Source organism: Somniosus microcephalus, chromosome 3, assembly GCF_052327205.1.
Source record: "Somniosus microcephalus isolate GS21.2 chromosome 3, FLI_Smic_1.0, whole genome shotgun sequence".
In the NCBI taxonomy this organism is placed as follows: Eukaryota; Metazoa; Chordata; class Chondrichthyes; order Squaliformes; family Somniosidae; genus Somniosus; species Somniosus microcephalus.
The window spans coordinates 9090659-9106820 of NC_140989.1; the positions used below are offsets into that span (position 1 = coordinate 9090659).

Consider the following 16162-nt stretch of genomic DNA (forward strand, 5'->3'; position numbering starts at 1 on the left):
CTTCCTTGTTTACTGAATGGAGCTAGCTGTTCGTTCAGTAACTATACACACGTGAAGTATGTTTACCTGTTGTGCGGAAGGCCTTTTCTACTGAAATGAGTGTGCACCCGATTAAAACAGCATCGCCGTAGTGCTAATCAGCGATTTCTATTGGACAACACTGGTATAAATCACAGAAGTTAAGTCCTCAGTAACTGTGGAGTGCACCATTACGGTCTGTGCTGCACACACACACACCATGTTCTTACCTTCTTGAAGTATGCGAACTGAACCAGCTCGACTGCTGCTTCAGAATCCTGCAGGTCTATGGTCTTGCTCATGCGGGCTTTGGCGTGAGCTGTTGACAGTCTGATCAAGGTCTCCAGAGTTCGGGCGGTCACAGGTGATGTCTGAATGAGGGAGGAGGGGGACCAAAACACAACTAGTTACAAAAGCCACAGCCTACGCCAGGAAGCTACATCAATCAGTACTTCAGCACACGACCCGAGTAAGCAATGTCTGACCTACCAATGAACTCAAAACAAAAGCGCTCCTTTATGTGTCTACAGTATGTAGCACCAACTAATTGAGGGTGGGTGGGGGGGGGAAATTGTGGTGACCTTTTACTTTGAAACCAGTTATCTTTAAACAGAATTGTAATGAAGCAGCCTTGCACACATAATTGCTCACATGGGCAGTTTTTAACGGCACCATAAAGGGACGGAGGGAGAGGATGAAACGATCAGACTGCTGTCACCAAGGCAATGGCAGAGGCCCATGAGCACAAAAACTGAAGATCTTAAAAATTATATTCACTCCAGGAGCTCCTTACATTAAAAAGAAATCTTAAAAGCTCACCCCCTGGGGTATTGGGCCCTAGTACCTGACAACAGCATGAAGTGTTTTGAAGGGGAAGGTACACCTACAATAAGCAGGCTGGCTCAACCCATTACGGACACCCCCTCCATGACAGTGTAGCTCCTCCCACAACATGGCCGAAGCACGCGCATGACATCGGCCAGTCAGAATGAGTGATGGCGGACCTCTGTCTGGAACCAATCTAGGGCCTGTCCATGACGATCCATTCACACAAACAGCCCCCCCACCCAGTGCAACAACAAACCACTTCCCATCGGAGGGCATTAACCCAAGCAGCATAACCACCAGTACGCAATATCCCCATTCCTAGACCTAATTAATATGCAGAACTGAATACCAAACAAGATGCCCAAGGCTCAGTGCGAGCACAATCACGCCAAGACACCTGGGCCACGCAGCCATAAAACATGAATGGGAATGTTCACTGCAATAAAATATACGTCTGAATGGGCATCCAAGTGCAACTGCCTCAAAACGTTGATGTGACGGTATATTCTAAAAGATATCCGACATGCACATGTGAATATACACCTATTTGTGGAATAGCTTCATCGAAGGTCCTTAGCGTTTAATTTTTTTAATTGTCTTTTCACAAAGTCCACGCACCCGAGCAACATCGGAACTCATCTGGTCCTGACTGCGCAGACTCGAGTATTCCTCCGCAATGTAACTCGCTGCCTCAGACGTGAGCACAGGTTTGACAATCTTCGCAACGTGGATGTACTTGCGCATGAACTCCATGCTGACAATCTTCTCTCTGAAACACAAAAGACAATTTGGAAGGTCATTCGGTTATCATCGACTCTTAGATTTTATGATCTTGGGATGCGAGCGGTACTGGCAATGCTTACTGCTCATCCCTAGTTGCCCAGAGGGCATTAGGAGTCAACCACAGAGTGGGGCTGGAGTCACGGGTGGACCACACTAGGTCGAGGTGGCAGGTTCCTTTATCTGAACCAGTTGGCGGTGTTAGAGCAATCCAGCAGCTTTCATTTCCACATTTCTCTTGTGGTAACCCACTAATTACCAGATTAGAGAAGGGAATAAACACAATGAGATTAGGAGCAACAGTGAAGTCATGGTCTGTAGCATGTCAAGGGGGCCAAGAGTAGAAAGTACAAGAGATACCAAAGGCTAGAAATTCTATGCCTTAGTGCCTGCAGTTATCGCCATCGGGGGACGATAACGGGGCTCCAAGGTCTCACCGCCCGCGAAATTCACCTGCCGGTTTATGGCGGCGGTAACACCGCCTGTGGCCGGAGGTCATGACGTCACCCGGCTGCACATCGTCCTGAACCCAAAATTAGTTCCGCCCCCAAAGCATCACGGGGCGAAAACAACGCCAGCTTCAGGGTACATGCATCGGGCGACCGGCCGCTTTGGGGGCGATGCTTAAAGGTGAGGTGGCCGAGGGAAGTAAAAAAAAACTTGTCTTTTTTGATCTGTTTTTCTCGTGGGTTCCTGTCCACGATCGATCAGCCCGGCACTCAGCTGATCACGTGGGTTCGCCGCTCCCTTGGTGGTCAAGGTAGTCGCCCTTTCTTTTGCAGAGCCTGCAGCGATGGCCCGTCCCTTTAAGGGAGGGAAGGCGCGGCCCAGTGTACGGCGCGGCACGACCCAGTGTACAGAACTCACCGCCCCGCCTGCTACCGACCGCGCTCCAAAAGGGAAGTGGAGCACTTGCTCCACCTAGCTCTTGGAGCGAGAAAACCGAATATTTTAAAAGTTAGAAAAACATAGCGTCTGGCACTAATTTTCCAATCTTTTAAAAGTTATCGCCCCAATTTCACCCCCCAATTCTCTTAAAACAGTACTGAGATCACATGCCCAATGATGGTGTCTATTAACTCACTTTTTTTTATTTCCTAATCAGAAATGCAATTAGCCATATGCGGTTACTGGCTGATGTATTGCACAATACTGTTTTATACCACCATATACCAGAAAATTGAGCAAAGACAGACTGGTTAATACTGTGCAACTAATTAATACACTCAGAATGAGATTAGCTCTGCAATCATCTGCACCAGTGAAATATGGATGCTAGGGGACAATTGAAATAGTCAAGAGTTTTTATTAGGAAAGGATAATGAGGAATATGGATCAAAGGCAAGAAAATGGGGTTGAGGTAGAGGTCAGCCATGATCGAATAGAGTGACGGGACAGGCTCCAGCGGCTGAATGGCCTCCTCCTATTCCTAGGTTCCCAATTCTCAGGTGGTTTTATTGAAACGACCCTTTTTTAGTGCATTTAGGATCCTTACAACCAGCAGAAAGTAGAGACGTCCATCAAAGGTTGTCCTGAAGCTGAGTCCAGGTTTCCAGAGGTGTAACAGTCGTGTGCTTAACCCACTGAGTGGCTTCTGTGCAACTCTGATCCCCATAAATAAATTGGAGTGGGAGTTTCACCCTCAGCGCAGTGCTTTGCTGACTATCAGAGGGGTCAGGAGTGCCTGGCATGCAACCTCTGGTGTAAATTAATTCAGTAACTGTTAATCCTGCAACACCCTACACCCATTCACGGTATGGAGGTTCCGAATCAGAGGTGTGGGACTGCAAATATACAGAGTTACAGGGAACTCTCGATTTACCGACACCTAAATAACCGGAAATCTGTTAACCGGCAAAATTCAGGAGTAGGTTCAGGTAAGTTTTACTTCATATTAGTGGCCGTTCCTGGATCTGTGGCTGTGTAATCGGGGTTCCTGCACTTGTTGCTAAGCAACAGGGACGCTTGGTCTGTGGCCGGGGTTCCTGCACTTGTTGCTAAGCAACAGGGAAGCCTGGATTTGTTGCTGTGTATGGAGCTCTCGTACCTTTTACTATACCTCTCTGTAATCCGGACTTTTTGATAAACCGGCACCACGCCGGTCCCGGATAAAAAGAGTTTCCTGTACTAATAAATCCTATAGGGAATTCAGGAAAAACCTCTTTACCCAGAGAGGGGTGAGAATGTGGAACTCACTACCACAGGGAGTGGTTGAGGCGAATAGTATAGATACATTCAAGGGGAGGCTAGATAAGCACATGAGCAAGAAAGGAATTAAATATTTTGATAGCGATTAGATAAAGAGGGTGGGATCAGGCTTGTGTGGCACAAACACCAGCATGGATATATTGGGCCAAATGGCCTGTTTCTGGAAACACACAGGTCAATCAGCACCTGCGGGTGAACAGTCAACATTGTGGGCTGAGCCCTTCTCAGAACTTTAGATGGAAAAAGATCAGGGCAAGTTCAAACTCAACAGCACCAAGGACCCAATTAAAAAGCAAACCAGAAAATAACTGATACACGCCCTGATGGCGAGTCAGCCCAAGAGTTGGTTATTAACGGAGTTGAAAGTCAGCCAATGCCACAGTAACCCGTTCCCCAGAACACGAGGTGACTCAGTCTGTGCTGCTGCTGCCCCAGAGGATGTACGGTTATCTACTCAGCACTTTACAATCTGATAAACAAAATTATTACACATAAATAGATGCAAACTGCGCTTACATTTAAACCACACCGTAGATCAGTGGCTCAGATTCCACTGTTGCTGATAGCGTTCTTTTTGCACAAATCAGAGCAAGTGCCAGTATCTGTACTACAACTAGTCATCACAGACTAGCCTTCCTGCATTATTCAGTTGATGCAACATGTAACTAAATGTCAAACTATACATAGAAACATAGAAGATAGGAGCAGGAGTCGGCCATTCGGCCCCTCGAGCCTGCTCCGCCATTCAATGCGATCATGGCTGATCATCCAAATTCAGTACCCTGTTCCTGCCTTCTCCCCATATCCCTTTAGCCTTAAGAAATATATCCAACTCCTTCTTGGATATATTTAATGAATTGGCCTCAATGGCCTTCTGTGGTAGAGAATTCCACAGGTTCACCACTCTCTGGGTGAAGAAATTCCTCATCTCTGTCCTAAATGGCTTACCCCTTATCCGTAGACTGTGACCCCTGGTTGTGGACTCCCCCGCCATCGGGAACATCCTTCCTGCATCTAGTCTCTCTAGTCCTGTTAGAATTTTATAAATTTCAATGAGATCCCCTCTCATTCTTCTAAACTCCAGCAAGTATAAGCCCAATCGACCCAATCTATCCTCATGCGTCATTCCTGCCATCCCAGGTATCAGTCTGGTGAATCTTCGCTGAACTCCTTCCATGGCAAGAACATCCTTCCTCAGATAAGGCGACCAAAACTGCACACATTACTCAAGGTGTGGTCTCACCAAGGCGCTGTACAACTGCAGCAAGACATCCTTGTTCCTGTACTCAAACCCTCTCGCTACGAAGGCCAACATACCATTTGCCTTCTTAACCGCCTGCTGCACCTGCATGCTTACCTTCAGCGACTGGTGCACAAGAACACCCAGGTCTCGTTGCACTTCCCCTTCTCCCAATCTATTGCCGTTCAGATAATAATCTACCTTCCTGTTTTTGCCACCAAAGTGGATAACCTGGAGTGTCAGTAATTTGCCCAGCTGTTCACAATATATATTAATGATCTAGACGAGTGAACTCGATGTAATATCTCCAAGTTTGCAGGCGACACAAAGCTGGGTGGGCGTGTGTGCTGTGAGGAGGATGCAGAGAAACTCCAGGATAATTTGGACAGGTTGGGTGATTGGGCAGAAGCATGGCAGATGCAATATAACGTGGTTAAATGTGAGGTTTTCCACTTTGGTGGCAAAAAACAGGAAGGCAGATTATTATCTGAATGGCAATAGATTGGGAAAAGAGGAAGTGCAACGAGACCTGATGTTCTTGTGCACCAGTCGCTGAAGGTAAGCATGCAGGTGCAGCAGGTGGTTAAGAAGGCAAATGGTATGTTGGCCTTCGTAGCGAGAGGGTTTGAGTACAGGAACAAGGATGTCTTGCTGCAGTTGTACAGCGCCTTGGTGAGACCACATCTTGAGTATTGTGTGCAGTTTTGGTCGCCTTATCTGAGGAAGGATGTTCTTGCCATGGAAGGAGTTCAGCGAAGATTCACCAGACTGATACCTGGGATGGCAGGAATGACGTATGAGGAGAGATTGGGTCGATTGGGCTTATACTCGCTGGAGTTTAGAAGAATGAGAGGGGATCGCATTGAAACTTATAAAATTCTAACAGGACTAGACAGACTCAATGCAGGAAAGATGTTCCTGATGGTCGGGGAGTCCAGAACCAGGGGTCACAGTCGAAGGATAAGGGGTAAGCCATTTAGGACAGAGATGAGGAGGAATTTCTTCACCCAGAGAGTGGTGAACCTGTGGAATTCTCTACCACAGAAGGCAGTTGAGGCCAATTCATTAAACATATTCAAGGAGTTGGATATATTTCTTAAGGCTAAAGGGATCAGGGGATATGGGGAGAAGGCAGGGACAGGATACTGAGTTTGGATGATCAGCCATGATCTCATTGAATGGCGGAGCAGGCTCGAGGGGCCGAATGGCCTACACCTGCTCCTATCTTCTATGTTTCTATGTTTCAAAGCCTTAGTACAAAGTAAAACATCTGGATTATCAGTAGATAGAATCAATAAAACCCTTTTAGTGTGGAGCAAAGGAGCCTGATTAACATCTCTCACTCGAGGGGTAGAAGAGGTAACTATAGGCCAGCTGGTCCATCATCAGTTGTTGGCAAACTCCAAGATTAAATTAATGAGCACTTGAACTGCATGGGCTAATCAGGGAGAGTTAGCAGCTATAGGTGCTAAAGGCAAGTTGTGTTTGCCAAATGTAAGAGTTTGTCTGAAGAGGGGATTGACTGGATAGATAAAGGGAATGCAGTCGATGTCACATAAATGGATTTTGAGAGGTTGGTCAATAAGGTCTCTCAAGAGGCTCATTAGAAAAATAGCAGCGTGGATAGAAGTTTGTTGAGTGACTGGAAACAAGGTTGGGGTAAATGGGTGTTGCTCAGATTGGAAAAGGTGTACCTCAGGGGTCTGTGCTGAACCCACTTTGGTTCATATACAAGATTTGGACACAGGGAACACCATTTCTGAAGGAAATGACGTTACACTTGCAATCCTGATGATTTATGTAGTACTGAAGTAGCAGAATACCTAGAAAACAAATCGGGTTTTTTTTTTTTTTTTTAAACGGGGGGGGGGGGGGGGGGGGGGGGTGTTGAGAGAGAGAGAGACAGACACAGAGAGGGGCAGACAAACCGAGAGAGAGAGACAGACACCGAGGGGGGGGGGGGGGGGGGGGAAAGAGAGAGAGAGAGCGAATCAGAGGAGCCACAGCAGCTCCCGAGGCACACTGAGAGCAACCTCTTCCAGATTCCCCCCAACACCAGAAAAAATGCTATAAAATCGATCAAGCATGAGCAGCTGAGAGAAAAACTAGAAACTCTTTTTGCTGACCGGTACAGCACTGGGAAAAAATGTAATCTCATTTTTTACTCAGATCAGCCAGCGGCTTGGATCACAGCAATAAAATCACACTATACCAGGGTTAAGCAGGAAAGAACCGCTAATGGGTCCAAAATGAAAATTAAGAAACCAGGGGACAGTGCAACCACGACTGTCAACATGTACAATAACGGAACAATATTAGTGCAAGGCAACCTCGACAACTTTGAAACGGCCTTCAAGACACAAAGAAATAACAGAGGGAAAGGAACAGCCCCAGAGTGGCTAACAGGGGAAAAGCGACCCGCACTCCCCCCACCATTGACAACTCACCAGGAGTAAATCAGCCTGGTCAGGAGGTGAACGAGCCACACAGTTCTAACCAGACACTAACCCCGGGGCCCCACAGCCACACGATACAACTGACCAACCCCAGCGTAATTACCAGGGAGGAAGCCACACATACTCCCCCTACCAATTCCAGCTCACCAAGAGAAGAGCAGCCTAGCCAGGAAGTGTGTGAGCCCTCCAGGGCCGACCAGACACATACCCCGGGATCACACAGCCAGATACAACTAAAGAATAAATTTAACCAGTTAGAGACAGAGATGGTTAAACTTAGAGAGGAGGTCCTTAAACTGAAACACGAACAAAAGCAAGAGAGGGAGAGATACAGGAGAGAGCTGAATCTACTGGAGAATCAGGTGAATCTACTTGGGAATCAGGTGCAAGAGCTGCAGGAAAACAAAGAGAGCCATAGAGGTGAGATAGCACCATTAGACCAGCAGCCAGAGGCTAGAGATAAGACAATACAGAGCCAGCCTGAACAGCTGCACCCCCACACTGAACAACAGCAGCAGACACACAATACAAGGGATGCCACACGGACCGACCAGCATACTGAAGCTCAGTCTTCCCCCACCACCGTGGAACCACAAGCGAGCCGCTCACAAGAGGAGCGCACACACCAGACACGACCACCCCAGACGCTATGAGTCCAGGCGAAAGCCACCAGACAGTAAACACAAACAAGGCTGACATCGTAATACTCATCGACTCAAATGGGAAATTTCTATGGGAGAAAAAGCTCTTCCCTAGAAGCAAAGTAGAAAAGATCTGGTGCCCAACAACAGACAGAGCCCTGGAATGGCTGACCAAAACCCGATTAGGCTCCCCCCAACACATAATAATACACACGGGCACAAATGACCTAAAGGCCAAGCAGAAAGGGGTAGCAACATCGCTCAGAGCAGTGATTAGGAAGGCAAGCAATACATTTCCAAACACTAGAATCACTGTTTCCACAATATTGCCGAGAACAGACTTTAACAGCAACACAATTCATGAGATAAATGCCAGCATAGCAAGAGACTGTGAATCAAAACACAACGTGCACCTGGCCCAACACCCCACCCTCGATGAGGAATGTCTTTACGACCGCGTCCACATCCACAGGAAACGAATATCGATCTTTGCTAAAGCCCTGAAGGACGTCGCTTTTAACCGGGTCCATACCCAGACTCCAAGAGGACCCCCCCCCCAACCACCAGAGATCAGCAGGGTACATACCAGGACCACTACAGAGACCACCACCACACCAACCGGGACCAGAGAGGATCCCCATGCACAACATCAGACCTGCACCACTCCTGTCCCACAGGGGAACAAGACCGCTCCCAGCCAGACAGAGGGAGGGATGCACAGGGCGTACGCAATACCTCAGACAGAGACAATCCATTAAGAGACAATAAGCAGACGTGCAGCAGCATCTACTTCCGCCTTATGGATCAGAAAATGAAAAAAATCAAGGACTAATTAATAGAAAGAATTGTAACCAAGTAGTATTAGCATTTATAGACAACTGTGATGATCTTTTTTTCCCACATTTAGACACGACAAACACATATCATTCTTTAACATATCCTAGTAAAAGATCAAACTTAACATGAAATCCTTATATATTTCGACCTGGAATATCCAAGGTCTACGCTCTTCGGTGCTCGACGTGAAGAGTAGGACCCCAGAGTTCATAGATGAAACTAAAGATCTAGATATTATCATTTTACAGGAAACTTGGTATAAAGGAAATGGACACACTGGCCATCCCCAAGGGTACACAGAGCTGGTGGTCCCCTCCAATAAATTACCAGGAGTAACCCAAGGCAGAGACTCCGGAGGCATACTGATTTGGTTTAAAACAGAGCTTAAGAATTGCATCAAATTTATAAAAAAGGGCGAAAACCACATGTGGCTCAAAATTGAGAGGGAGATTATCTCTAACACCCAAGATGTTTACATTTGCGCACTCTATATCCCCCCAATGGAATCCCCGTACTTTAAAGAGGACACCTTCTCCAACATTGAGGGGGAAATTATCCAATACCAGGCCCAGGGGAACGTGTTGATCTGTGGTGACCTCAATTCAAGAACTGGCGAAGAACCAGACTTCACCAATAATCAGGGAAACAATTACATATTCGGGAATAACCACTTCGATATCCCTTCCCTTCCATACAGGCATAACTGCGACAAGCAGACAAATACCAACGGAAAACAGCTCCTGCAGCTCTGTCGAAGCCTGGGTCTGTACATTGTCAATGGTAGGTTCATAGGAGACCTCCTAGGAAGATCGACCTATTGCTCACCTCTTGGCTGCAGCACCGTAGGCTATATAATTACGGATTTGGACCCATCCTCTTTCAGAGCATTCACAGTCAAACCACAAACAACACTGTCAGATCACAGTCAAATTACTATGTATCTTAAAAAGACAGAAACAAACAACACAGAAACACAACCCAGTAAACTGTACAACACCAAAAAATCGTACAGATGGGCCAAAAACGACACGGAAAAATACCAGAAAGCAATTAGCAATGAATCAACTCAAGCTCTCTTGGACACCTTTCTGGATAACATATACACTCACAATAAAGAAGGCGTAAACCGGGCAGTTGATATACCTATCAATTCATCCAATGAAAAGCGACGAGTTAAGATAGTAACTATAGGTTTTTATTGGCTAAATAACAGAGCCCACCCTCGTGGGTGATCGGGTCCAACAAGGAGGAATACCAGCCAGTCGACCACCTTTATACCTGGGCAAACAGGCGGAGCCATGGGCGGAGTCAGCTGTGGTCAGCCCAGGTATAACAGCGTGACAAGAGGTGACCTTGTGTAGTGATACAACAGTGTAAACAGTGATAACCATAGTGTAACGATATAAACAGTGATAACCATAGTGTAACGATAGTGAACGATAAAAGTGGTTTACCACAGCAGTGAATAACCTAATCAATATTTTTGATAATTTGGCAACAAGGTCAAACTTGAAAGCTCGCAAGAACAAACCCAAAACAAAAAACTATGAAAAATGGTTTGACCCAGATTGCCATAACATGAGGAAAAAACTTAGAAAAATATCAAACCAAAAACACAGACATCCAGAAAACGAGGAATTATGCCTTACTTATTGTCAGACACTAACACAATACAGAAACACACTCAGAACCAAAAAAGAGCAATATATTAAGAATACACTCAGCTCCATTGAGGAATCCATTGATTCCAATTATTTCTGGGACAACTGGAATACATTACACAAAAAACAACACGACAAATTGGCCATTCAAAATGGAGACACATGGGAAAACCACTTTGAAAAATTATACCAGAAAAACACACTAAGGCCAGAGCAACACCAAATATGCAAAAAACTGGAAAAGCTAGAAATGGCCATAAAAGATAACCAAAACCCGCTAGACTCCATAATAACAGAAAAATAACTTTTTGAAAAACTCAAGGACCTGCGACCAGGAAAAGCTTGCGGGGCAGACGGCATACTAAGCGAGATGATTAAACACACAGACGATAAAATGAAACTGGCTATCCTAAAACTCTTCAACTTGGCTCTGAGTGTCGGTTACTTCCCTGATATCTGGAACAAAGGACTCATAACGCCCATATACAAAAGTGGGGACAAAGTCGACCCAAATAACTATCGAGGCATCTGTGTAAACAGTAACCTGGGGAAGGTATTCTGTAGTATCATAAACAAAAGACTTATAAACTTCCTTGAGGAGCACAATGTCTTGAGTAAAAGCCAAATTGGATTCCTGCCAAACTATAGAACATCAGATCATATCTTCACCCGACAGACCCTAATTGACAAACACGTTCATCAAAACAAAAGCAAAATCTACGCATGCTTTATAGATTTCCAGAAGGCTTTCGATTCCATCTGGCACGACGGTTTATTCCTGAAACTTATCGAAAGCGGGGTAGGGGGAAAAACATATGATGTAATTAAATCAATGTATACAAACAACAAATGTGCAGTTAAAATTGGAGACAAACAAACAAAATACTTCCCACAGGGGCGGGGGGTGACGCAGGGCTCGCCAATCTCACCGACACTCTTTAATATTTACATAAATGAATTGGCAAAACTACTTGAACAATCTACAGCACCCGGCCTCACCCTATATGAATCCAAGGTTAAATTCCTCCTCTATGCAGACGACCTGGTTCTGCTGTCACCAACTAAGGAGGGTCTACAGCAGAACCTGGATCTGCTGGAGTCGTATTGCCAGACTTGGGCCCGGACAATAAATCCCCAAAAAACCAAAGTCCTTGTGTTCCAGCAAAGATCCAGACATCAGGGACCCAAAATAAATTTCACACTAGGAACAACCAAAATTGAACAAACCACTAACTACACATACTTGGGCTTAAAAATCAGTTCTACGGGAAATTTCAAACTGGCTGTGAATGAACTGAAAGAGAAAGCAAGAAGGGCTTTCTATGCCATTAAAAAATCAAACCAAATAGAAATCCCAATTAGCATTTGGCTGAAAATTTTCAAATCAGTAATTGAACCAATTGCACTCTATGGCAGTGAGGTGTGGGGACCGCTAACACAACAAGAATTTGCAAAATGGGGCAAACACCCAATTGAGATCCTACATGCAGAATTCTGTAAAAGTATCCTCCGGGCTCAAAGGAAAACCGTAAACAATGCATGCAGGGCAGAACTAGGCCAATATCCATTAATAATCACTATCCAAAAAAGAGCCGCCAAATTTTGGAAACACCTAGAAATGAGCAACCCCCAATGCTATCATCACGAAGCCCTGAAATGCCAAGAGAGGACTATAAAGAAGAATACCCTCAGTCAACTAGTCCTGGGACTCAGTGAAGTAACTACTAACACTACTAACAATAACCAGCCCCAGGACAGTGACAGCGTAACACAAAGAATTCGACCCAACACAATCGTCGCTAAGCAAAAGGAAAAATATCTGTCATATTGGGCAGAAACAACAAAAACCCAAAGCAAACTCAATTGCTACTTGGCCCTAAACAGACAATACAACATGGCTGATTACCTGACCATGGTAAAGGATAGCAAACTGAGAAAAACTTTGACAATGTACAGACTTAGTGAACATAACCTGGCGATCGAAAAAGGTAGACACAGGCAGACCAGGCTACCAAGAGAGGACAGCATATGCTCTCACTGTAGTCAGGGAGTGGTGGAGACAGAGATGCACTTCCTCACAGCCTGTGGAAAATATCAGGGCATAAGGGAGAATTTCTACCCAAAATTCACAAAGATATGCCCGGAATTCAGAAATTTGAATGACGACCAAAAACTCCCATACCTACTAGGGGAAGAGAGAAATTGTGTAACATTAGCGACACACTATGTTACAGCTTGCCATAAACAGAGGGACAACCACTAAATATAAGAGTATATATAAATTATATGAAAGTATATTTATACACTCAGGGATATATCTGTTTATACACTGTATGGATAGATCTGTATTTTTGTGAATAAACATGAATGTTTTTCGATGCTTTGGCAACATAAGATGTAACTTGTCATGCCAATAAAGCGATTTGAATTGAATTGAATTGAATTGAGAGAGGCAGACAAACCGAGAGAGACAGACACCGAGAGGGGGGGGGGGGGGGGGAAAAGAGAGAGAGAGCGCGCCCGAGAGAGAGAGAGAGCCCGAGGGAGAGGGACAGAGGCAGAGAGAGAGACAGAGAGAGAGACAGAGACACAGAGAGAGACAGAGACAGAGAGAGAGAGACAGAGAGAGAGACAGAGAGAGAGACAGAGACACAGAGAGAGACAGAGACAGAGAGAGACAGAGAGAGAGAGAGAGAGAGAGAGAGAGACAGAGAGAGACAGAGACAGAGACAGAGAGAGAGAGAGAGAGAGACAGAGAGACAGAGAGAGAGAGAGAGAGAGAGAGAGAGAGACAGGAGAGAGAGAGATTACAGCAACAACTAGACCTACTCGACGAATACTGCCAAAATTGGGCCCTAACAGTAAATCTAAAGAAAACCAACATCATGATTTTTCAAAAAAGGCCCAGGTGTCAGGAAAACAAATACCAGTTTACTCTCAGTGATACCATCATAGGACACACTATGAGCTACACTTACCTTGGTCTAACCATTACAGCATCAGGGAGCTTCAGCATAGCAGTGAATGCACTAAAAGAAAAAGCCCGAAGAGCCCTATATGCAATAAAAAAGAAAATTCTACAACATCCAAATCCCAATCTGGCTCAAAATATTTGACAGCATAATCCTGCCCATTGCGCTGTACGGTAGTGAAGTATGGGGCCCGCTCAATCACCATAGCTACAGTAAATGGGAAAAACACACAATAGAAGCACTACATGCAGAATTTTGCCGAAGCATTCTTCGCACCCAAAGGAAAACACCAACAAATGCATGCAGAGCCGAACTAGGCAGATACCCACTGATAATAAACATCCACAAACGAGCACTAAACTTCCTAAATCACCTCAAATCTAGCTCCCCAGACACCCTTCATTTTAAAGCCTTCCAGACCCAAGAGGTAAAACCAGAAAAGAGACCCCTGAGTCAGCTGCTACTGAAACTAAGTACTCCTACTCAGCCGGACCCTGACCAGTCCCAGACCAACACTGCCGTCCAAACACCAATCCGAGTGAACCAAATCATTAAACAATGCAAAGAAACCTACCTGGAACATTGGAACAATGTAACCAAAAGCCAAAGCAGATTAGAATGTTACCGGGCCCTAAAAAGAGAATATAAACTGGCAGACTATCTCTCGACCATCAGAGACACAAAACAGAGACAGACCCTCACCAGGTACAGACTAAGCGACCACCAACTGGCAATTGAAAAAGGAAGATACAAGAAATCCTGGCAGCCTAGAGAGAATAGAATATGTGGTCAATGTCTGGCCGGCGAGGTTGAGACAGAGATGCATTTCCTCCTAAAATGCGAAAAATTCAACACAACAAGAAACATATTATTTGACAAGCTCAGCCAAACAACCCCAGATTTCAAAGAATTCCCTGGGATATCGGGAAAAATAGGGACATTGGCAAAGGAGGAACTGACGCAAATCAATATCTCTAAGGATATGGTGTTAAGGAAGCTAAAGGGATTGAAGGTGGACAAATCCCCAGGGCCTGATAACATGCATCCTAGGGTACTGAAGGAGGTGGCCCTAGAGATAGCGGATGCACTAAGGAGGATTTTTCAGAATTCATTAGACTCGGGAACAGTGCCGATGGATTGGAGGGTAGCTAACGTTACCCCACTATTCAAAAAGGGGGGTAGGGAAAAAGCAGGTAATTACAGACCTGTAAGCCTTACATCAGTTGTGGGCAAAATGCTGGAGTCCATCATTAAGGATGAAATAGCGGAGCACTTAGCAAATGGGGACAGGATAGGACAGAGTCAACATGGATTTACAAAGGGTAAATCGTGCTTGACTAATCTATTGGAATTTTTTGAGGGAGTAACTGGTAGAATAGATGGGGGAGAGCCAGTAGATGTGGTGTACCTGGACTTCCAAAAGGCCTTCGATAAGGTCCCACATAAAAGATTAGCATGGAAAATTGAGGCTCATGGGATAAAGGGGAAAGTTTTGGCGTGGATAGGGAACTGGCTGTCAGATAGAAAACAGAGAGTTGGAATAAACGGCTCATTTTCTGAATGGCAGGCAGTAACAAGTGGGGTACCACAGGGATCTGTCCTGGGCCCCCAGCTGTTCACAATTTACATTAATGACCTGGATCAGGGAGTCGGATGCAGCATTTCCAAATTTGCAGACGACACTAAACTAGGAGGGGGGGTGGGCTCAGAGGAAGAGACCAGGAAGCTCCAGAGCGATTTGGACAGACTGGGCGATTGGGCGGATAAATGGCAGATGCACTATAATGTGGACAAGTGCGAAGTTATCCACCTTGGGTGCAGGAACGGGAGGGCAAATTATTATTTAAATGGCAATAGATTGGGAGAGGGGGAAGTACAGAGAGACCTGGGTGTTCTTGTACACCAGTCACTGAAGGCGAGCATGCAGGTGCAACAGGCGGTCAAGAAGGCAAACGGTATGCTGGCCTTCATAGCAAAAGGGTTAGAATACAGGAACAGGGATACCTTGCTGCAGCTGTACAGGGCACTGGTGAGACCACACCTCGAGTACTGTGTACAGTTTTGGTCGCCTCATCTGAGGAAGGATGTTCTTGCCATGGAGGGGGTGCAGCGGCGATTCACCAGGCTGATACCAGGAATGGCGGGAATGACCTATGAGGAGAGACTATGTAGTTTAGGGATGTACACACTGGAGTTTAGAAGATTGAGAGGGGACCTCATAGAAGTGTATAAAATTCTGACAGGTCTAGACAGACTGGATGCAGAAGGAATGTTTCCCTTGGCGGGTGAGAACAGAACTAGAGGACATAATTTGAGGATAAGGGCTAAACCATTTAGGACAGAGATGAGGGGGAATTTCTTCACTCAGAGAGTGGTGAACCTGTGGAACTCATTGCCACAGAGGGCAGTGTACGCCAGCTCATTAAATATATTTAAGAGGGAATTAGATATATTTCTACGGGCAAAAGGGGTTAAGGGTTACGGAGAGAAGGCGGGGACGGGATACTGAATTAAAAGATCA

General features: G+C 45.5%; 1 protein-coding gene across 2 annotated transcripts in view; it reads right to left on the minus strand.

Annotated features, from left to right (window-relative positions):
* mcm3 (minichromosome maintenance complex component 3) overlaps nt 1-16162 on the minus strand; it is a 95170-nt gene that overhangs the window by 24160 nt on the left and 54848 nt on the right. The window contains exons 12-14 of one of the 2 annotated variants that reach the window (XM_085979050.1): nt 1710-1877; nt 1465-1615; nt 249-389 (exon numbers count right to left, since the gene is read on the minus strand). In XM_085979050.1, the coding sequence (XP_085835176.1) occupies nt 249-389; nt 1465-1615; nt 1710-1877 (460 nt within the window). The remainder of the gene's footprint in view (nt 1-248; nt 390-1464; nt 1616-1709; nt 1878-16162) is intronic. The other variant, XM_085979058.1, reaches the window with a different exon arrangement.